At 41.0% G+C, this 13061-nt stretch overlaps 1 protein-coding gene across 3 annotated transcripts in view; it reads right to left on the reverse strand.

Moving 5' to 3' along the window:
• The window catches only part of TTBK2 (tau tubulin kinase 2), a 67013-nt gene that overhangs the window by 23275 nt on the left and 30677 nt on the right, over positions 1-13061 (reverse strand). For all 3 annotated transcript variants that reach the window (XM_075844721.1, XM_075844720.1, XM_075844722.1), the window contains exons 3-6: positions 11396-11543; positions 5769-5842; positions 4271-4411; positions 3356-3460 (exon numbers count right to left, since the gene is read on the reverse strand). In XM_075844721.1, the coding sequence (XP_075700836.1) occupies positions 3356-3460; positions 4271-4411; positions 5769-5842; positions 11396-11543 (468 nt within the window). The remainder of the gene's footprint in view (positions 1-3355; positions 3461-4270; positions 4412-5768; positions 5843-11395; positions 11544-13061) is intronic.

The following is a 13061-nucleotide window of genomic DNA, read 5'->3' on the forward strand; positions in this document are numbered from 1 at the left end:
CCAACGCCTCCACCCTGTGCCAATCACTACCCTGGTTGCCCATTCCCTTCAGAATTAAATTTAAACTTATTACACTCACCCACAAAGCTCTCCCCAGTGCTGCACCTCCTTACATCTCCTCCCTCATCTCTGTCTACCACCCTACTCGCGCTCTACGTTCTTCCAACGACCTTAGATTAAAATCCTCCATAATCCGGACCTCCCACTCCCGTCTCCAGGATTTTTCTCATGCTGCACCAGTTCTCTGGAACGCGCTACCACAGACAATCCGATGAATTTCCAATATCCAGTTTTAAACGTGCCCTGAAAACACATTTTTAGACAAGCCTACAACATTCCCTAATCTGATTCCTTTCCTTGGCCCCATTAGTCATCAGAATAAGATTCCTTCACACTCCTTGTACCGTACTGCATTTCATGTCCGTCATATGGATACTGGCTGGTGACCGGCTCATGCAGCTTTATGTGTACCACCCCATGTGTATAAAAGATGGCCGGACCATTGTACAGAACAAACACTTTTACACTTTGTGTCTCCCTTATTTCCTCATAGATTGTAAACCCTTGCGAGCAGGGTCCTCACTCCTCCTGTCTGAATTGTAAATTAGCTTAGTCACTATGTAATGTTTGATATTGTTTGTTTCATGCTCCCGCTAAATTATAAAGTGCTGCGTAATATGTTGGCGCGATATAAAGATTATTATTATTACAAATGCGTAGTATAAGAAAAGAAGAACAGGGTGTTCAGGCAAACAAGCGCACTTTTGAATGCTGGCTCCCAATCAACAGCTCGTGTAACATGCCCAGGAAAACAGCAGACCAATGTTCGCTTGTTTGACTGGTAATTGGTTAATGTGGCCAAAAAAAAAATTTTTGCTGGTAGCACATCTCCCCATGTAAACAAGGGATGTGCGGTTGACAAAATGCAAACTGTATTCATCCCCATACTCACGATCATTGCTTCATATAAGAGGGAGCAAACAAGCGCCAAATCAACCTGTTATGATCATCGATTACCATGTTAATCAACCTGTTATGATCATCGATCACCACTCGCTACCTGCCACCAGCTCTGGTGTGTAGAGGGACCCATAAGGCCGTATTATACTTGCCAATGATCGGGCAAACGAGTGTTCATATGAACGCTCGTTCACAGTCATTTCCCTGTGTAATCAGGGCAACAATCAGCCAATGAATGAGCAAACGCTCGTTCATCGACTGATCTGCTCTTTTATGCAATATTTAAAATCGTTGTCGGCAGCGTATCGTCTGTGTAGTCAGGTAGATGCGCTGCCCACATGATAAAAAATATATAGGGACAAGCGATCCTAGTAACGAGCGCTCGTCCCTATTCATGTGCAATCATGGCTCCACGTGAAAGGAGCAAGCGAGCGCCGATCAACGAGTTGCCGTGGCCGTGTAATGGTACATTTAGGGTTAGGTGGCGGATGCAATTTTATTCTAAAAGGAACACTAAACATAAAAAATACTCAAAAATAATAAAAACGCAATCCCAAAAATTAGTTCCTCAAACCCCTCCTTTCCTTTGATGCGATTTTATATCTCATATTGCAATTAAACCTGAGACATATGTTAAAAAATATTATGCTGTAAGTGGGTGTAAGGCTCTGTTTACATCTGCATCATAAGCTCCTCAGGAGACTCCATCGCAAATAAACTGGGAAATGTGGGACAAAATAGCGCAGCATTCTGCGCTATTCTGTCCGGTAAAACAATGGACACCATAGCGGTAACCTGAAAGTCAATGGGTTACGTTGGGTGCCAATGGTGTCCTTAATGCAACGGATCCGGCACTTCTGATCTGCGCCTATGATGGAGCAGAACAGAAAACCGGAATGCAGATGTGAATGAAGCCTAAGATAACTGGTTGCTGACTGAGTGGGGAGAAGCTCCTGCTGTAATGGGAGACAAAGAATAATAAGCCCCGTCCCTTTTTTTTTGCCCTACCCCCTTAGTTTTTTACCTGCCAAAAATGGAAAAGATCAGTGGGGAGTTAAACCCTGTTTTTTTTTGCAAGATTTCTACAAGAAATTTCAGGAACATGCAGAAAATACTGCAGAATGATAAACACTGGGGGAGCGCTTATCTACTGTATGCTTTTATCATTCATTTCTAGGTTTAGTGTTCCTTTATATATAGGTTGCCTTCACAAACAATTCACCTCACCTCCTGTACGAAGGCTAAAAAAAACCAACATACATTTTAATTGACATCCAGATAAAAAAATAAAATAAAAAAAATGAAGACACAGTGCCACACTTGCTCATGGGTTGTGTCTGGTATTGCAGCTCAGCCCTATTCAAGTGAATGAGGCTGTGCTGACAAGAATGGCACTGTTTCTGGGGGGGAAAAAAAAAAAGAAGCTTTACTTTCAACACAGTCCCTTTAAAAACAGAACTTTAACGCTCTATTTCCAAAATGCATTAAGAAAGAAATGAAGCTATAAAGAAATTTAATTAGTCATTTGCAACTTCATTTAACAAATCAATGGTGTACGGAGTCTAAAGAAAGGTTGTGTAGGCCCCCACCGTCCTGTGCTTCTCCACAATCTCATAGTCAGATCATTACTAACTCTCCGGCAGAGGCCGGGTACCTGAATGCAAATCCAGTTAGGACCCTGCCAGCATGTCATGCAAATCTGTTCTGCAACAAATCAAATTTTCCACTCTCATCTGGAACAAAGCGAACGTGATTATAAAGCCACTATTGCCTATGGAGATCCAGGCTTCAGCCCTGCAATGTTTCAGAACAATGTATTGAATGATTGTCAGCGCTGCAGAGAGTCCTGTGGAAACAGGCATCTCATTTGGCCAGCTCCGTACGCTATTTTTGGCATATGAATGCTGTAATATTCATTATTAAGTGTCGCACAAAAACAGAAAAAAAAAAATAAGACATCAGTGATTTTCCTTGCAATGTGTTTGCTCGTTTGATCGCTGCCATGTTTACATGGGCCAATGATCGGGAACGAGTACTCATACGAGCGCTTGTTCGCCCCTGATCTTCGGCCCATGCAAAAGGACCTTAAGTTTTCAAACATTTACTGTTAAGACATATGGCAAGTATTCTTAGAAAATGGCCAACCCCTTTAACACAGTGCCTAATTTATGGCAGCCCAGATTGTGAAAAAAAATCCAGCAAAAAAAATAACCCTAAGGCCTATTCACACATTGAGGTCATATCGAGCCTTTTTGCAAAAACGCCGCAGTTTTGCAAAGATTGCGGCAAAAAACGCTCTGACGGCAACGTGTGAATAGACCCTTACGTAGGACAAACAATAGTAAATACATTGCATCAAGTCTCAGGTCAGGCTTTAGATATCTTCTAGACTTACCGGCCGTACATCTCCACAGGAGTTTGTAAACTGCCTCGCTAGTCCAAAGTCCAGCATGTAACATTTCCGACAGGTACTAGGAAACCGCCCCATTGCAAAATTGGACTGTGAGAAAAAAAGGTAAGGAGGGAACATGAACAAGATAGAGAAAACCGTATGTGCAGTATTCAAATAAAAAAAGTCGTATGACAAATTAAAAAGATGGTTTCTAGCTTGTGGTGGTCAATAATAGAGCGGTCATTTGGTCACAAAAAAAAAAAATGCAAAGTTCAACTTTCTGAGCAACTTTGAAGACAGAAGTGCTTAATAAATGTTATTATAGGAAAGACTCCTTTCAGGGATTCAGAGATTTTCAGCTTCCCCCAAGATTGCCCTGTAGGCTCCTCAGCAGAATGCAGGCTGCCATTTACAGTAGAGTATAGGCTATCCATGATCTCCAGAGCCCGGTGTCTGCTGACAGGACTAAGTCAAGCAAGGGTCATTTAATATTCCCTGCAGATTACAAATGGAACATCCCATTGATGATGGGTGTAAGTCAAATATTATTAAGCTATTTTGGAAAGTATCGCTGTAGAAAAAAAATTAAGCACCAAATAAACGCCTTTATAAAGCATGAAAGATACTAGTGCCATCAATTTGTTATATTCTAGTAGCCAATGGTATGGTATTTGCAGTCTAATTGAGTTTTATTTACTTATTCATTCATTCAAGATTAACCCTTGCTTTTACTATTCCAGTTGAGTTGAAGTATAAACATGGGCTGTGCAATTATCCAAAGCAATGATAACAAAAACATCTCAACCGCCTGGAAAGTCGATGATCGATGTTGTAACGATCAATGATCGTATATACAATAAGTTATTTTGTCTGCTGATCTTGAGAAATATATTATAGATCCAATTATTCTGTACTCACAGGTTTGATATCTCTGTGTAAGAAGCCCACAGAATGAATGCTCTCAATAGCTTCCAAGATTTGACGCCCAAGTCGTAGCATGGTGCTGACAGAAAAGGTACCTCTGGATTGGCTACGTCGGAGATCTGCCAAATTTCGACCCTAAAGAGATGAAAATTATTATTAGGGTCATGTAGTTAATTAAGTTTCCGAATGAAGTAGTGGAGGGAGGAGTCATTGTCTTAAATGGTGAATAAAAATAAATTTTTGCTAGGATTTCTAATAATGCTCAGACTGAAATGTATTGCACATGTACCATGGGTTAAAAAAAAAAAAAAAAAAAAAAAACCTACACCTCATAATCAAACTTTTTTCATCTTCTTATAAAATAAACCAATATTTCTTTATAATGTGGATTTTAAAAAAAAGGGACTTTCCCACTAGGACTACCCCATTTAAAAATTCAGCTAGCCCAGCAATTAGGTGATTGGCACAGGTCTAGCTTCTGAAACCCATAGCAAAAAGCTGGCAGAAGTTGAGGCCAGCTTCACGAGAAATACGGCATTACATGGCGTCCATTCACATAAACAGGTAATACGTGGCCGGACCAAGTCTGCCAGGATAGGAGCGGCTTTGTTAGCAAACCTACAATCTGGTTAATAGTAAGGGGGTCTTGAACGGGGGACCTCACTCTATGATACACATATGCCCTGATAGGGCAAATAGTTTGTCTTTACAAGACAACCATTCACGACCAAAGAATTGCACAGAAAACCAGCTGGTAAACATATAACAAATCTCAATTAAGTCAGTAAATATATGATTAATAAGTACCACATATGAAAATATATTAGACACACACAAAAGTGGATCCCCCCTACTAATTGGCTATAAAGCCACATACTGGCCCATTAGGGTATAATGGCAAATAGGGCCCCCGGAAGAAGTTATGTGCAAAACAAGCGTAGGGGTTGGATCTTCTCACTTTTTAGTCTGTATGCCCAAATTTATGTTATATGGTCTTTCTACCTTATGCTCGTTGTTTAAACCTACTATACGTATTTATGTGGGTCACCATTGCACTATTTCCCATTATACCCCAATGTGCCAGTGTGTGGCTTTATGGCCAATTAGTGGGTGTCAAATATATTTTTATATGTGGTACTTTTTAATGACTTAATAAAGATTTGTTAAACGTTTACTAGCTGGTTTCTTTGGTAGGGGATTTATATATGTTTTTCACAGAACAGCATTTTGGCTGGCGTATATATGTATATTTGTACTTAACACCACCAACGAGTGATATAGGGCTAACCCTTTAAGATGGTTTAATTAGAAATCCATAATGTGCTCATTGTAAATGCCTACCTTCATATAGGGGAATTCTCAGAGGATAGCATCCATCCAATCTATACAACCAGTCTAATAATCTACTCAGAATACTCCATAGTGATGCTTGTGGCGTTACTATATTGCTCAATACTGCCTAAAAGTTAAAAAACGTTAATTTGAAACTTACCTGTAATTGCATGACCACATAATTAAACCGATCGTTCCTCCCACAGCCTATGAACCGACATACATGATCTTTCCCTAACAAAGAACAGAATACATTACTTCATTGACTTGCATATAAAATGAATGCAACCATTGAAACACACTTCATATGATCCCTAGAAAAATCTTATGACATGTAAATCTGGTCTATGGGCTAATTGTTGAATTGCAGGTCAACCCCTTTGATTTGAATTGGGCTTAGCTGCAATACCAGATGCAGTCCAAAGACAAGGGTGGCACTGTTTGAGATTTTTTTTTCTAATCTTACATCACTCCCTTAAAGATTGGCTCTGAATGATGATCATATAGGAAGAGACAAAACTCTCATCATTCTGTTACGGTCACTCGAAGGGGTTGCTTTTTAATGTTATGCGAACACATGAGAACTACATGAGTACAGCACGTTACTAGGTCTTAAAAATTACATGACCTGCCTATTAGACCTGTTGAGCAGAGATATTGAGACCATGACTATGGCGGTTCTGAAAAATAAAAAAGAAGAAATCAGAAGATCGTGTCATTTCTGGTAAATTATGATGTGTACGGTGCGTGGCCATACAGCGCTCTTGGAATGGCTTACAAAGATGGATAGACAGGTAAGTGACTATCAAAACATTTAAAACACCCTCCGCAAAAAAAAGATGAATATTATGTGGCACACACAACATCATGCAACTCATAAAAACTCCTTTCAAGTCCGTCTCCTGTCATTAAAAGTCTTTATTGCTTTTCCCGTACTCGGAGCGATGGTTTCAGGATACATCACCGCATTTTGCTTCATCAAGAAGGTTCAATGCTACAGACACAAATTGAGGAGGACTTAATTGCAGAAATAAGGGATTCTGACGGCAGACTTGGAAGCTATAAAAAGCGAGCAGAAGACGCTGCAATCCAAAGATTTGTCTCTACAAACCAATACAAGGAAATAACTGGGATCATAACGAAATATACCCTGTGCTGGACATGTAGAGTAAGGGCCTATTCACACCTGTGTCGGTGTTTCCGTTTTTTCTGCTCCGTCAGTGTGCCAGACCAACAAAAACACCAGAAGCGCCGGTTCCATTGTATGAGAGGGAACCCAAAGGAACCCATTGACTTTCATGGGTTCGGTCGGATTTCTTTCATGGTTTTACCGGAAATAGCATGCTGCTTCATGGTTTCTAGCATTTCCGGCCGGATCTGTGATGGAGGCCCCCTAACAAAGCCTCCAATGCAGATGTGAACAGGCCCTAAATCTACAATAATATTCCATTAATATGGAATCCGGTGGTTCAGAATTCCTGGTCATACATTACCTAACAAAAGAAAGAATAACCTAATGTTCAGAACATTGATGCATACTGTCCAGTATCATCAGATCTGATATGAGGACCAAGAGTTTTTGAAGGGGTTAATAGGTTAATAGCAAAGCGGGTACAAAGACTATATATCTTGCAGCTTTAGGACCTGGCATGTCCATGCATTACAGACAGTCCACAGTTTGAAATGGGCACTGTGTAATACTTAATTTCCTCTGTGGAGGCGCTGCAGGAGAATTTAACACTTTCAGCCTGGTTCCCCGACAGTTTACAGCCATGCGATGATTTACTGTACGAAGTAGAAAACGACTTAAAATTATCTATTGTTCTAAAAAAAAATAAAAATAAAAAAATAGAATAAATCTTTTAAAAACGAATTACTTCATAACCAGAGTCCTCTGCTCTAAAGGTTGGGTGAATAGAAGATCAAGTTTTGCTATGTTCTGAAGTTGAATGTTGGATTATAGACATCATTTCAGTGTAAACGGTCAGTGATCTTATCACTATTTGGATGTTCTTTTTTTATTCTTGTTTTGGTTTTATTCCTCATCTATGTGGGTGCTCCTGGCAGGACCTCCACGATCCCGATTGCAGCTCTTTCAATGATTTTCCCTGGTCAGCGACAATCTCTGCCAACCACTGAAGATTTAAAACACAGCCCCATTTATTGTAATAGAGTAATGTTGCAGATCCCTACATAGCGGGCATCTAGGAGCGTCGTTGTGCAGGAGAATTGCAGAAGGGACCACCGTCCCTTTGTTTTGGGGATCGGTGGGGGTCCAGAGGTCCCCAGAAATCCTAATGTTACAGCATATACTGATGTACTACATACTAGGATTACAAAAAGGGACTAACCATTAAAGGGGTTTTCCCATCAGAGACATTTATGACAAATCCACAGGATATATCATAAATGTCAGATCGATGCAGGTCCCACCTCTGGAACCCGCACCTATCTCTAGAACGGGGTCTCCTAAACCCTGTTCTACTGCTCTGTGTTGTGGCTGAAGCGTGTGACTTCCGACCAGGAATTACGTAAACAGCGTAACTTGCTTAGCCACGCGGTTTCCGTAACTCCCATAGTAGTGAATGGCAGTTACAGAAGCGGCGTAGCATGCGAGCTACGCGGTTTCTGTAATTACCATTCAGTTCTATAAGACTTACGGAAGCAGTGTAGGTCAGCAAGTTACACGGTTTCCGTAATTCATGATCGGAAGTCACACGCTTCAGCCACAACACAGAGCAGTAGAACAGGGTTTAGGAGACCCCGTTCTGGAGACGGGTGCGGGTTCCAAATTTGGGATCCGCATCTATCTGACGTTTATGGCTAAAAAAAAAGGCCGCATAATAATTTAGAATCTGGACAAATGGATGACTTATACCGGTGATTTCACAATACAGACATCACCGTAGCATATTGCAGTATTCATAAACCAGTGACTTTATATGTAAATCCCTGAATATTCCTAGAACTCATGTTATACCCGTCCACAAAGAATCTGAATCCCTCAATGCTTCTCCCTCTGCTGTCTGGGATCCTTCTAGTCGGTTATAATATCTGTATTATTTATCTCAGTACACCCAGGGGTAATAGGCAATGAAACCTGCGTCATTCCGGCGCGTACACTGCAGCGGAGCAATAATTCCTGCTTCTCCTGTACATCTAAGCTCTCCGCATCAGCACAGATACTATGACTAAGTGGGGGCGATGAGACATAACTAGCTTCCCCTGACAATACACAGAGAGCGAAGATGTGCAAGATACATTCTAAAGAAAATCACAGATCGCACATATACTTGTCTGCATACAAAATAGCGCACGTCCTTCAGAGTCATTTGTCGAGTTTTCGCACCAGGGTGAATTTACACTTAACATCTAGAGAAAGTACTCGCACTATTTCCCTAATATACTATAAATGTGAGATTGAGTTTCAACATTTCTGCACCACCCTTCCTCCTCTGCAAAATCGTATTAAAGTGCTGATCGGATACAATATGAAACTCGAGTATTAAAGGGGTTATCCGGAAAGGGCCATTTTTTTTTTTTTAGTAGGGGCTGCAAATCAAATAAACCAAAAAAGAAATACTTACCTATCCATGCCACCACCGATCCAGTGCTGAGGAACCAGCGGCTTTCCCAGCGTGGTTATTTACACGCACGTAGCAGATTACCGCTGCAGCCAATCAGAGGGCTCAGCGGGGCTCTGTGGTGACGAATCGTAACAAACGGCCGCTGAGCCCCCTGATTGTCAGCAGTCATATGCTACATGAATGTAAACAACCACCGTGGGTGCCGCCGGAGGCTCAGCGCTGGATCGCCAGTGGCAAGGATATGCAAGAGCTGCTTTTTTGATTTATTTCATTTGCAGCCCCTAATAAGTATATTTCACTTGTTAGCTAGCCCCTTTAATCATCTTGCAAAAAAGGAGCAGTTTCATTGGATGGTGGGCACTCTATCAAGCAGAAACGGATGTCACAAAACCAAAATGGAAACGTTTACTTGAAGGGGTTGTAAATAGGTGCCCGTTGAAATCAATAGGCTGCGAGTGCGTAGACACGCTGGGCCCTCCAGAGAGGTAGACTCTTCGTAGCCACTTTGGCTAATTGAGCGTTTCTCATCCATTAATTTAGAATTCCCTTATAGGAGATTTCACAATGTTTTATAAAACCAGAGAACCAATTTAAACAATATTTTAGCAGCCCGTGGGTATAAAATGACTCATGCCTTATGGAAAATAATATACAAAGTTAACCTGGTTATTAAAAAATGACATTGGTTAACAAGAACTGCAACCTGTCAATGAATAGATGATTATCACATGAATATAAGTATTTGACGGAGACTAACTGAACCAACTCCCAATGCATGAACACATTCATTTTTGAATCGAAGTATCATACCCCTTAGGGGGGAGTTCACACATAGTTTTTTTGTAGGCAGAAAAAAAAACTGCCTCAAAGCAGATTTTGAACGGTCAGCGTTGTTTTAACACTTTTTTTTTTTCACTGTGTTTTTGCCCACAACCATTTAATGCAAGGACTGCAGATTAAAAAAAAAAAAATAAAAAATAATTCTGAGAAATGAGCGCCGCGGTTTTTTTCTGCCTCCCATTGATTTCAATAGGAGGTCAGAGGCAGAAACCACAGGAAGAAAGAACATGAAAAGCCACCTAGGAATGAGAACGGCTCTGCCTCCCATTGAAAATGAATGGGGGGGGGGGCAATTAGGGCAGTTTTTTGGCACTTATTCAGATGCTGTTTCTGTGTCAAAATCAGCGCCAAGAAACTCAATGTGAATTGACCCTTATATGCAAAAGCTTCTTGTTCCTATCTAGAAATCCAGCCAGGGGTACAAATTCATGACAGGCCGGTCCAGTCATAGAGGCAAGTTTCAGCAAATTCATGAAATTCTGCAAGGCATTCTAAAAGTTTGGTACGGATGCCACCATAAACAGTACATACTAAAGCGACCCCATTAATACATATCTATTTTATAAAGAATTAAAACAGGAAGGAAGGGTGGAAGGACGAAACCAACGTAATCTAACAGGGGCAGATATGTATATTGATCTTCATTCATCTATTGCATATAGTATTCTAGTTGATAGCACATAATTAAACTAACACCCCCTCCCTACTTTCAGCCAGGATCCCCGAAATCAGTGCTTGGAGATCAATTTCTATTACAATCTATTTGATAAAGTAGAGTCCAACACATTTAACTTTATTTACTACAGAACTTTTTCAATATTATACAGGCCCCACCTTAAAAGCCATGTACAACTTCAAAAGCAATTTTTTTAAACAATGTTTTATGCGATTGGAAACCACTTCACTTATTGGAAAAAAACCAAAAAACTTTTTAATATAGCCTCCGTTTGTCCTGTATGCATAGAAGCTGTATCGTTCTGTCAAAGCTGAGGCCGTCAGTTCAGCTGAGCTGACTGCCTGACAAAGCTGGTCCTGCGTGTCTCTGACCAACATGATCCAGCTAATATTGATCACATCTATCTGTGATAGTTATTAGCTGGATCCTGTGTGTCAGAGACATACAGGACCAGCTTTCGGCCGAGCAGTCAGTTCAGCGGAGTTGACGGAATGATACAGCTTCTATGCATACAAGATACATAAAAGCTGTACCTTAAAAACTAAAAAAAATGTAGTAAGTCAATTTCAAAACTGGTTTAAAAAAAATTGCATAAAATATTGATTTTAAAAAAAAATAAAAAATCATAGCCTTTGAATCCTTTTTTGAAAAAAATAAAATAAACGAGATTACATGTTATTTTACCTTGAAGTTTTTTGAGGACTGCCACCTCCATTTTTAGTACTTGTTTTGGCTGCTGGGCAGACTCCACTTTGAGAGCGACATTCTCTCTTGTCAGCAGATCCAGGGCATCATAGATTTCCCCAAAGCCACCACCACCAATTTTTCTGAGCTGTTGAGATCACAAAGTCAATTAAAGAAGAGCAAAACATGTATTCTCCCTTTAAGGGAATGCCTCATTTATTTCGTTTCATTAATTAGATTTTCGTTTGGAGAAGATAATTAAAAGGTGTTGTCCGGGCATAGACAACCGATGACCTATCCACAGGATAGTTCATCAGTGGGGGTCCGACACCCAGAAACCGCAATGATCAGCTGCTCCGGCTGCCTCCAGGCACCGGATGTCTATGCTGGAGCAGATGGCCCCGGTCCAGAATAGAGGCCGAGCTACAGATCTGCTCCTACTCAAGTGAAGAGGAGCAGAGCTGCAGTTCTGCAACACGGCCACTATGCACTGTATGGAGCCATCTGCTTCCGGCTCCTGACTCTGCATAACAACCGGTACCCAAGGGCAGCTAATCAATGCAGGGTCCGGGTGCCGGACCCCACCGATCATATACTGTGGATAAGTCATCAGTTGTCCGTGCCCGGACGTCCCCTTTAATGCCGGTTCTCTGCCAAGCCGGATTTAAATAATGTCATTTCCTGATTCTGTCATTATTATTATGACTTTCTTATATATTTGACCAAGTTTGTCGACCTTGTACTGTTGACAAATCTCCTTATGTAGGAGACAGGGCACTTATAATGTGGTGACAGAGCCTCTTTAAGGCCAATAGAGTGCAGCATGTTAAGTTGGAGTTTGTGGTCTACAGTGTCAAAGGCTGCAGAGAGATCCAGAGGAATCAGTAGAGGGCAAGTGCCGTTGGATTTAGCGAGAGTAGACCAAGTGCTCCAGAAGTTTAGCGATGAAGGGTAGGTTGGAGACCAGTCAGTAGTTTGCAGCGCAGAAGAGTTGTTTTTTTTCTGTTATGGGGTTAAAGTTAACCTCAAACTACCTGGAGACTAAAACTAACCATGAATGAAAAATGGCGGTCACAATACAGCTTTAATTAATCCTATTGGATCTTCAGTCACCGTGTAACCCTAGCCTTGAAGGTGCATAATTACTGTTGACCAAAAAAAAAGCAATAAAACAAATGCAAGCCTGATGCATAAGCGAGGAAGGCTAGCAGTGAGGATGGAGGACGCATTCTAAAAAGGTCACTGGAAAATCATATGAAACCTGAAACGTATTCTACATCAGAGCGTTACATGCAGATCCAGCGATGATTAACACATCTATATTCTGGGATGAGTCTATAGTAAATGGACCACCACACAAATAGCAGAAACATTAACCCATTAATTTATGTGAACGACCTCTGAATCAATGGCCACAAAAGGATATTTACAATTGTTAGCAGGGCTGCCTTCAGTAGGACCAGGGCCCTATAAAGACAAAAAGTCTGGGCGCCCTGGGCTCCTTTAATCCCATTCTCCATCTTGGAGCCCAGTGGATACTTGGGGGGGGGGGGGGGATTACATAACACTTTTCCAGAATAAAGATGGTTATCCCCTTTCCCACATACTGTAGCCCATGGATAAGTGGAATCTATACCACATATTTGATGGGTCCCTGGAAAATGGA

Source organism: Rhinoderma darwinii, chromosome 12 (assembly GCF_050947455.1).
Source record: "Rhinoderma darwinii isolate aRhiDar2 chromosome 12, aRhiDar2.hap1, whole genome shotgun sequence".
Classification (NCBI taxonomy): domain Eukaryota; kingdom Metazoa; phylum Chordata; class Amphibia; order Anura; family Rhinodermatidae; genus Rhinoderma; species Rhinoderma darwinii.